At 38.1% G+C, this 11,207-nt stretch overlaps 1 protein-coding gene across 1 annotated transcript in view; it reads left to right on the top strand.

Annotated features, from left to right (window-relative positions):
• Positions 1-864: 864 nt before the first annotated feature.
• Positions 865-11,207, top strand: part of RNF19A (ring finger protein 19A, RBR E3 ubiquitin protein ligase) — a 19,840-nt gene continuing 9,497 nt past the window's right edge. Inside the window, 4 exon segments of the mRNA XM_009072594.1 lie at positions 865-1,615; positions 7,495-7,703; positions 9,641-9,785; positions 10,362-10,524. Of these exon segments, the coding sequence (XP_009070842.1) occupies positions 999-1,615; positions 7,495-7,703; positions 9,641-9,785; positions 10,362-10,524 (1,134 nt within the window). The 5' untranslated portion in view covers positions 865-998.

Raw genomic sequence — 11,207 nt, 5'->3', positions numbered from 1 at the left:
AGCCTGTCAGTTAAGCAGCAGGGAACAGAAGGCAATCCTTGCTGTCATCCTGTACATAGGGAATAATTGAAGCTTGGTATGTGATGGGAATCTGGGTTTGGGGCTTGCTTTTATTTATTTTTTTTTTCCTGGACAAAAATCAATATGATGAAAAATTCAAATGTTGTCACCTTAGCTGTAGTCTTTGCTTGATTGCGATATAGAAGTTGAAGGGCAAGGCAGCACTGGATGTCACTCTGCAGCCCTGCTCCCTGAAATATTCAGGAGCCTTGTGTTATAAATATGCATACTTCTCTGAGAATCCATAGATTTTTTGAGAATATCTTGAGTTGTTTAGCCACAGTGATTTAATTTCTGCTGTCAGTCTAAATGGATTCAAAACACACAAAAAAATCTTTCATTTCTTTTACTTAACTATATTGGATTTGTACATGATCTTATCACATGTGTGGTAGATGTAAGGTAGAGAAAACTGGAAGATTTCCAATACTGTAAACCTGTTACTAAGCTTAATAGATGAGCTTGTTATGCATTTGCTTAGTTGTCATCTTGGGTTTTGGTAATTTCTACTTGTGCATGTACAGGCACACACACACCCCTTAGGGAGCAGGGCAGTGAAGGTGCTGTTCTTGTCACTGATAAAATGTCACAAAGAGAGTCCTTGACCACAGGGAAATTTCAGGTTTGTTAAGCTGAGAAGGATGCAAAGGATAGAAAAAGCTGACAGAAAGCAGTGCTGAGTCAGATGTTGAGGAGAGGATGGTAGTAATAGGAATAACTGATCATTAGAGTGCTGTGACCTTTCAGAACCAAAAGTGATGGTTGTGATTCTAATTATTTTTTGCATCTTTTCTCCTGATATAGGGAATTCCTCCAAAGAATTTTCTGGAAGCGGATACATGTGAATTTTCTGCATGAAGACTCTCAAACTGGATTACATAATAATATGCCTGTATCCTCTGACTCTATTTGATCCTTAAAAATGATAAGGATTGTATATGAAATTTAACTTTTTTCTCATGAGTGATCTAGACATGAGTTTACATCGGCAAATGGGCTCTGATCGGGACCTCCAGTCTTCTGCTTCCTCTGTGAGCTTGCCGTCGGTTAAAAAGGCACCAAAGAAAAGAAGAATTTCCTTGGGCTCGCTTTTTCGGAGAAAAAAAGACACAAAACGCAAGTCTAGAGATTTAAATGGAGGTGTTGATGGAATTGCAAGTATTGAAAGTATTCACTCAGAAATGTGTACGGACAAGAACTCTATTTTCTCCACGTGTACCTCTTCTGATAACGGAACAACCTCTAGCAGCAAACCAAGTGGAGACTTCATGGAATGCCCCTTGTGCCTTTTGCGGCACTCCAAGGACAGGTTCCCGGAGATCATGACTTGTCACCATAGATCCTGTGTGGATTGCTTGCGTCAGTATCTCCGGATAGAAATCTCTGAGAGCAGAGTTAATATTAGCTGTCCAGAATGCTCAGAACGATTTAATCCTCATGATATTCGTTTGATATTAAATGATGACATCTTGATGGAAAAATATGAAGAGTTTATGCTTAGGCGATGGCTGGTTGCAGATCCTGATTGTAGGTGGTGCCCAGCTCCAGACTGCGGGTAAGTATTTTTCCCCCCATATCTGCAAAAAAGTGACAGCATAAATGCATGATGTTCATAACATTATGCTTTTTGAAAAGTTAGTTGCTTTACTTTAGTGTGTTGTTACGTGTTGCACGAGTAGGTAGCAAGCAAAACAAAAAAAAGAAAAAATCAAAACATGAAAACCAAAACAATAAAAATCACTCAAACCACAACCCACCTTCCAAAATAAAACTTTTCTCAAGCAGGATTTTTTTCTGCACAGGGGAAATTTCAGCAATGTCAAGAAACTTATTGGTAGGTGATGGCCACGTATCTGCAGCAGGCAAAAAAGCAATATAGGTAATTTTGCACCAAGGCAGTGATGCAGAGCTCAAACTCAAGTAAATTGAAAATTTGATGACTGTACTTTTAACTTGTTTGTTAAACCACAGTGGGTATTCTGGTATTTTAACTGTGAAAAATGATTAAAGCTTTTCTTTGAATTAGAAGGCCTCTCCTGCTTCAGATATCTTCCATCTCGTGGCTGGTTGAGACAGCACTTGTTGTCTGTCAGCAGGATTCTGATGTAAGATAATCAGCTTGTTCCTGCTTATTATCTGAGGAACGTAATGTTTTAACATTGCTTTAATACTGAAACAGTTCTGAAACCATTCTGAATTCTGACATGAGTAGGCTGAGTATTACTGTGCAGCTCATCACGTCTTGCTGCTGCTGCTGTCTCATAATGCCATTCTTCAGCAAGTTGCTTTTTGAGAGATTGTTTGTATTATCATACTGCTTAAAGGTTGTAGCCATGACTGCAATCTGGATGTACAGTGCACTCTGAAAACTCAGAGCATGACAGCTCTGTTTCAAAGCCTCACAGATGAGCAATAAGTAGAATGAAGAAAAGGAAGAATGTTAGAAGAGAACAAGCAAAATAGGATTGACTGTTAGGTAGATTAAATATTCCAGTATTAATATTCAGGTGCTTAACATTTAGGACTTAACTTCAAATACAATTTTGCTTTCATACTTTAAATGAAACAGAATTTGCTAATGAGGTTCCAGAGCAGGGACTGGGTGGGTGATAGTTCTGTATCTGGTACAAAGTGGATGTTATTACTGTGGTATATTCAAGGAGAGAAGGAATAATAACTTGAAGAATTGATTGGTTGCATGAGCTTGTAACAGCCATGTGGGCAAAACCAGTACAGCTTATTTTGATACTGCAAAAGGAAACAACCACTGGAAGGTATTACTTGGTAGGCAGAAGTATCATTTGTTCAAACTTCTTTGAGTTTTTGTGTTCTGGACAAACTTTGTTACTCAAGGTGTGAGGGGAAGCATTTAAGAACTGGTAAACCATTTTCTGTTAAACCGTGTTTCAGTGCTTCAGATACTTTTAGTACTTAATTGTAGACTAGAGCAGGTGTATTTAATGGAGACTCTTCACTTGGTCTGTTTTTTGTGCTTTGATTTTCTTACCTGTTTTAAAAAAATTAATTCCTAAGTATCTTTCAATAGTCAGAAACTGTAATGACAGTTGCTATGGATAACACCATTATAAAAATAAGTGTGTCTTCAGAGCCAAGTTGAAGTTCCATGCAATTGTGTGAGACCACAGAAATGTATTAGTGTACAGCAAATATTTAAATCGTTGCTCCAGAACAGCCTGTTGAGTGCTCCTTACTCTGGGAGTGGAATTCTGTGGAAAACACAGTGTATTGCCAGGCAGATAAACTCTGCCAATGTCTGTGTGTGAAGGGAACAGATTAGTACTATAGGGGCAACCTTATGTTGTACTTTTGATGACACAACTTTTCCTGATGTACTTCAAGTGGCAGGGAAATGCTTCACAGTGATAGATGAATTCTGCTTTTAATGCACAGATAGTACCTCCTCCCTGAATTCTCATGACTAGTCTAAAACAGGGTGGAGTTGGTTACTTGGGTGCTTCTCAGGAGGATCATTGTTTATGGTTGTCATCCTAAAGAAACAAGAGCTCATGTAATCATGTTTTGTCTTTTTCTCATCCTCCTGAGTGTTTTGAAATCTTCAGAACCTTGCTATGTGTTGTGCAGGGGGCATTGAGCATTCAGCAGAAGTTAATCTAAGAAGCTTTGGAAAAAAAACCCATTCTACTTTTGCAAAAGAAAGACCATCAATAATGTTCTCAGCAGGAGTAATACCTGCACATGAATCCTGCAGTTCTCATTCTAAATTTGACCTTCAGGCAGCCACCACAGCACCATCTGTCAAGTCTGTATGTGCCTAGCTGCGAGCCCATGCTGGTCTCTCACAGAGAGCTGGGGGAAAGCATCCAGAGGGAGGTGGGAAGAAGTGGGAGTGGTATAGAAAGTAAGTAATAACAGGGGTTTAATGTTGTGGAGTATAGGAGGATGGAGGAAGGAGCTGTACAGGAGTGAGATTTAGGGAAGGAGTCACTACTTAGATTTTTACAGAAAACTCTGTGCTAGCAAACACTGCTCAAAGATGAGGTATGACACAGTTCACACAACCTTCAGTTCAGCAGACATTTGCTTTAATAATTATGTGGTGCAACAGTACTCAGTTTCCAATTGCTTTGGCAACTCTAATCAACTTGTACAATACGTAATTAAAGCTGAGGGCTGCTTTTTCTGTACAGGTTTTGAAATGTAATGCTGACAGAATGCATTAGGGTTGTGATGGTAGCTAACCTGGTTTTAGCATAGATCAAATACTTCATGAAGAAGTTGGATGGAATGCATTTACTAAATTTGCAGTCAGTCCCATAGTAGGAGAGGTGCAATAACTTCAGAGGGTAGCATTATTTCCTGAAGTTGGCTTTAAGATTATAAATAAGTACTGTAATAAATAGGAAATTGGTGCAAAGTGAAGCATTTTGCTAGAAAATATTTACTGCACAAATAGGAAAAAATGGATGGTGGTTGACAGTGCTTCAGCTCTTATCAGCAGTGATCAAACATCCTATGTAGTACTGTTTCAGGGTTTAGGCATCACACCAGAACAAAAATCTGGGCCAGATAAAGAGCAAATAATTATACAAACTTTGATGCTTGAAGGAAAGTTAAAAAAAACAGGAGGGAAGCCAGGTCAGTCTGTTATAATGTTGGCTTTTTGACATCATAGGCCTCTTTGCTCTCAGGAAAAAACGATGAATAGGTAAAAAGCACCTAACTTTTTCAGCTGTCTTTCACTTCTGTTTGGGGGGGGAAAAATGTTCTAGAGACAGCAAAACTTGAACCAAACAGATCTTGAAACAAAGTTAACTGTAGTACTAAGTTCATTCCTATTCTCTCCCAGTGAAGAACTTCAGATCTTCTCAACAGGAGAACTATGTCTGGAGGAGAACGTCTGCAGTAATTAGGCCCTGGACAGGCTGCCTGGGAGCTCTGAGGTCTCTAGCACTAAACAGTCCAGTGCCAGAATGGTCCATAGCACTGGCACCACACACTTCCTTGACCCTGGGCTACTTCATCCTTGGCTTTTGTTGCAAGCTGAAATGCATCCTGATTGTTGTTGTTACCTCAAACATTGTAAAAGTCTGGACCAGCTGTAACCTGCCTGCAGTGGCTTTCACTGTCACATAGGTGCCCCGGAGAAGGAGCATAGACAAGGAAACCTCATGGGCTTTTCCCCAGGCTAATCTTTTGATGTTCTGTTTTTCATACCAGTTTTCCAATGTCATTTCAACAAGACTGATTGAATCAGTATTCCACATGTGTTCTGTCTTTTCTTCTGTTTGAATTATTTAATGATTTTGCTCTGAGACTGTAGTGCTGACATTATTAGAAGAGAGCAGGAATTTCTAGATTTTCTTACCTTTATCAAGCAAACAACAGATCAGGTAAAAGAATACAAATTCTTCATCCTTCTTTTCACTGTACATCCTTTCTTCAGTTAATTGCTCTTTGCCTCTGGTTTTTGCTTTACTCTTTATTACTTTGAATTTGGTTGGTTGTCCCTTCTCTCAGCCTAACAAGGACTTTTGGATTTCATATCTCCTGTAAAATGAATGTAAAATACTGAAATTAAACCTGCAATCTTGCACAGTTTGAACTGAGGTTTGCTCTGGTCTATAAAGTTACTTTCTAAAGGTGTGCCAGTACACCATTCCCAAATGGGGAGTGGCTTCAGGGTTCTACCCATTCTTTATTAGCTACAGGAGGCAAGATATAAACTAATACTTCATCCTATGGCTTATACTTGAGGTTTTTCTGGTATGATGTTAGCAAGCCTTGAATGTATCCCCAACACTGAAGAAGCATTTGGATCAGAGTCTCTTTGTGTACATGCAAACCAATTAATTCTTCAGCTTGCAGTAAGTGGGGAAAATTGAGCTGATTAACTTGGCAGTAATATAGAAGAGTTTAGCAATTATTGAAATAAATTTTCACTTGGAAAGTAAAAAATATTTGAAAACAGACAAGCATGTATCTCTTTTGTAACTGCATCATCTCTAAGTTAAAGGTTGGAAATTTCTGTTTGTTTGCAGAACTTCTTGGGGGGAAACTCAAATATGCTGGTTTAAAACAATATGTAAAGTTGATGCCAATCCTGTCTATTTCCTGAGCTTCAGATCTAGCTGCTCTAAAATAAAAACAGCTAAATTTTCAGATAGGCATGTGAGTGGGAATAATATTTTAAGAGCCATTACAGATAGAGTATTTTGAGGTAATTTATGCAACTGTTATAAAATGGATGAGGGTAAAAATAAACAATTTAGTCTTTTAAATTAAAATTACCTTCATTTGAACAGACAAACTTAAGTCCTGCTGCATTTATAGATCTGCTGAAGTCTATTCAGCGGGACTGTTCATGTGAATAAAACTATACATCTGTGTTAAGTGTTCATACCAGTGGACCTAGTATTCTATATTTAAAAGAAAGCTATTGCATAAAATCATTGAAAAAAGTTACAGTGGGTAGGAATTAAGGAGAAAGTGTGTATATGTGTATATAGGTTTGTATTTGCTATTAATATGAATGATAATATAAATTGTCTGTATTTTTATCATGTGAGCTTTGAAATGCAGATCTGATGAAGGAATTGATTTGTTGCTACAACTCTCAGTGTATAGAACTGTTTGTGTAGTTAGTGTCTGATCACAAAGTAGTGTAACGGTTTTGTAGATCTCAACATTTTTGGAGCTTTTTTGCTCTATGGTATTATCAGATTAAAGGTGGCAATGAGGCATTGAACTCTTACCAATTTCTACATTACAGTTTGAAATGTATCTTAAAAAATGTCATGCTTATTGAGAAACCCAAATCCTCCTTTATTAAGTACTTGGTTTGTTGTTTTGACATTTTAAAATATAAAGAGTTAACCAACATCTGTTTAAAGTAAATAGTGGTGTTCATGATCAAAGGGAGCCAGTTAAATACTGAAATGTTATGCAGTACCAAATCGGATGTGTTTACAGCACTGGGTTACACTACTGATCACTCAGCAGGGATCTTCCCACATTATAGAAAGGGTAAAGCTTGGATATTGCCGTAGTGACTGGGACACTTCTGAAACTGTAACTTTTCCTAATTGCTTCGGTACCTTCTTTTTGAGTTTATTGTCCCACTCTTCTCAACTGTGGCCTCTTTGTGCCTGGAAGCCTTACAATACTGCATTCAGCCTTAAGTGCAGCATTTCAGTGCTGCCTGGAGTTAAGGTGGGTGAGAGCAGAGTGTTGCAGTGATGGTAGTGTTTCTGTACAATTATAATTAATGCAGTGGTGATAGAGTTGTGAAAAGAGGTGGTAAGGACCCAGTGCTGTCCACCTAATGTCAGCTCCTGATGTCCACTGCCTTTGTACCTGCTTCAGCTGCTCTGACAGCTGTCTTGTCAGCTTTGGTCTATAGTTGGAACTGGGTTTATTAACAAAATTCTCTCTCACTCCTCTTGGTCATTCAAGATATGCTGTGATCGCTTTTGGATGTGCCAGCTGTCCTAAACTTACTTGTGGGCGAGAAGGCTGTGGAACTGAGTTTTGCTACCACTGTAAGCAAATTTGGCATCCCAACCAGACCTGTGATGCTGCTCGCCAAGAGAGAGCTCAAAGTCTGCGCCTGAGAACAATTCGTTCTTCTTCTATTAGTTACAGCCAGGAATCTGGAGCAGCAGGTATTTATGATTAGGGTACTGTGTCTGTAAAATACACTTTTAGTACATTTGCACAATTAACCATAAAAAAGGAAAGAACAGAATAGTGGTGTGTTAGATACTAGAATGCTTTGTCTTTCAGAAACATGAAATAACAATTGTAAATTTGAGTTAAAATTTTAAGTGTTACAATTTGAAGTACCCTGTGGTCAGAGCACCTGACTTAAGTCTTAGAAGCTTGTCATCTTTTTAAATTCTTACTTGGTAGCTGAAAAATGTGACATCAAATGAACTTGCTGCAAGGCATCCCATGTGTTTAGCACATTGACTTCTTTAGTTGTATCACTCACGCACTGGGAACACTTGTTTTCTCCGTTGTAGGTGAAATTTCCCACGGCTGCTAATAATAAAAGCTGTTAGAATAAAACTCAAAACCACTGATTTGCTGCCTTCAAAACAGGCTGTTACTCTGATGCTAGCTCTGATGTTTGACATCTTTGTTAGTACTAATTTCTGGTTTTCTGTGAAATGCTCATCTCTCTCATCTACCAGAAAGCAAACAATTCCATCTCTTAAAGCTGAATTTGTTTGTAATCTCCCCCCAAAAGAGGATGTATATTCAGAGTAGTATTTTGCACATCAAGAGTCTAGTTTGCTGTTGATAAGAACTGGCTCTGAATCACACCAAACTGATTTATTTGGCAGCTTTTGTGTCTGCCTGAACAAACAAGGTAGATATTTGGGATTAAGAGTCTCTCTCATGCCTCGTAGTTAGAGCTGATGTTCTCCAATCCAGCCCTAGACCTGGGACTCTAATTTGTTATTTGCACTGTCTTGTATTAACAAGGTATCCCATCTTGCCCTAAAAATTGGCATCTTGCTCTAGTTTTCAAATAAGTTTTAAAATAAACTAAGTAAATTAACACGCCAGCTCTTTTCCTTCACCTTTCAGTCTCTCCCACCATGAACAGCAGTAGCTCTGCCATACCTGTGCTGAAGGACTTGCTGGGTTTAGTTACTGCCCTGTAGGTGGTGCATCTGTTCCCATCTAGGAGTAGCTTGTATCCTTTCAGCTGCTCACTGTGCACTGGAGTTGGTAAAGGCACTTGTGTCTCCCGGTTCTGCACCTCTTTGGGTACTCTTTATATCAAGTGCAAACTCTCCTTTCCCCTTGTCCTGCCTAGCAGCACAGAGGCAGTAAACCTGCAGTTCTGCGCTAGGAGCTGCAAATTGGTTTTGCTCCTACGAATAAGTAGCTTGTCCCAAAGTGCAGGTGCTAACCAGTAATGTGAAGGAATGAAGATCACAGCTGTGGTGTGTCAGTATACAAGTATTTCACTGTTGCTCAATGACCCCTTGTTGGACAGTGCTAGTCACTTAGCCTCGTTTTTCCATATTTGACTTGGGAACAAGAACAGCCTCCAGAATTTTCTTCTTGCTACAATATTTTTTTTCTAAGGAGTAAGTATGTATAAATTAGGGCTGTGAAAAGGAGGAGGTTGATGATATCAAAGAAGCTCAGTTAATGTGAATGGAGAGATGGATTTAAGATAACAGTGGAGACTGAATATTCAAGATTCATAACAGCATGAAATGTAAAAGAGGATTATATTTAAAGAGACCATATTATCAGTCCTGTGTTAACATACATATTTAATGTCTGAGTCTTATATATATTTCATTAAGCTTAGAAAAATCCTTGAACAGAGAGTATACATTAACTATTCAATTACTTGTGGTCTAACATATCTTGTTTTCATTAGTTTTACTTGGTCCAAGGCTTGCAAAAACAAATAGATATCAAGTCATTGCCAAATCAAGATTTGTAAAGCAACCTTAAAAAAAACTTACTCCATTTTTCAGATAGTGTAGTCAGTTTACGCAGATGTATGTCTGTATTTTGATTAAAGCTGCTTGTCTGAAAAACTGATATGATCTTACTATTCATTTTTAAACAGCTGATGACATAAAGCCATGCCCACGCTGTGCTGCTTATATAATAAAAATGAATGATGGAAGCTGCAATCATATGACTTGTGCTGTCTGTGGCTGTGAATTCTGTTGGCTATGTATGAAAGAGATCTCGGATTTACATTATTTAAGGTACATTTAAGAAAAAAATAATCTATGTGGTTGGTAATTTGTTTTCTAAAGTATATAGAAGTAGATTCCCAAGTGCTGTAAGTCTGGATTGCTTCCTGCCTTTTGGAGTAGTTGAAGTATTCATATCAGAGAATTAAGTTAGTTTTCAATACATGTATTTAAATTAGTGCTTTGTTACTTTTTATTTTAAAATCCTTTTCTAAGTTTCATGCATGCAGAGTGTACTTAGTACAAATGAAGAGTTTTAGATGAACACACCCACTATGTTTATTGGTGCCTTAATATTGCTGCATGGTCTTTGTAATAAGCACTACAAAAACTCTGATTGTATTAATTACATATGAACCACAGATTGGTATGTAATAATGTGTGATATGCTTCTCTTTACACTGCAAGATATGTTGTAAAAGCAAAATAAAATCTGAAGAAATTCTAACTGATTATTTGGTATCCATGACATGTGTAACTTGAACCTAAGGACAACAGTTTTTTTATAACTGGGGAGATGTTCAGTAGCGTTTAGCTATGTTGATTTATTTACAATTTCTTTACAGTTTTCTTACTTCTTCCTATTAGCCCATCAGGTTGCACATTTTGGGGGAAGAAACCATGGAGCCGTAAGAAGAAAATCCTGTGGCAACTAGGGACGCTTGTTGGAGCTCCTGTAGGAATTGCTTTAATAGCTGGCATTGCTATTCCTGCTATGATTATTGGGATTCCTGTGTATGTGGGACGTAAGGTAAAATGCTCTACAACTTTAATGTGCTTCAGGTTTTACCTTCTGCATTGTATGACTTGGGTCATACATTCAGTTGGGTGTCTGCACCAGCCTTTAAAAAACAAACAGTCCCTAAACCACCAAACCAGTCGACTGCTGCATTGTTTAAGGATATTTGTGTCAATGGTACAGGAAGGAGAACAAGTGTTTTTAAGAATCTAGTTCCTCTTAAAACAAGCAGAGTAAAACACTGAACAGTTTCCCTCTTGCCATGGAAGTTCCTGCATGCTTTTTCAGAATTGCTCTGGTTTTGATCTCTGGTTTCCCATGTGTCCCTTAGAATGAAACAATATTTAGAAGACAAGGAAGTCAAAAAGGAAATCCTTGTTTTTCTTAAAAGCAGATAGTTACCAGAATTTCAGTATGAAATTGTGCTAGTATAGGTTTGTGCTTGCACACATTGAAACATTTATACTCAGCAGCTTGTTAATTGCCGTGGGCCAGTCCACCACGTGGAGCGGAGTTCAGTGCTGAACAGCATCTATCTTCATTTTAGTGTTTGTGGGAATCAGTTAGAAGTGATCATGTTGGTCAGAAGGCAGTTGGTATATTTCCTCTTAAAAATAAAATAGCTTTTACTGTAAATTACAACTTCCTACATGTAATTTAGGATAAAGTAAGTTACCCAGATCTTTTAGAAGTGA

This window comes from Acanthisitta chloris, unplaced genomic scaffold (genome assembly GCF_000695815.1).
Source record: "Acanthisitta chloris isolate BGI_N310 unplaced genomic scaffold, ASM69581v1 scaffold12384, whole genome shotgun sequence".
NCBI classification, from domain to species: domain Eukaryota; kingdom Metazoa; phylum Chordata; class Aves; order Passeriformes; family Acanthisittidae; genus Acanthisitta; species Acanthisitta chloris.
The sequence above is the reverse complement of the archived record's forward strand: the minus strand, read 5'-3'. Positions and strand labels throughout refer to the sequence as shown.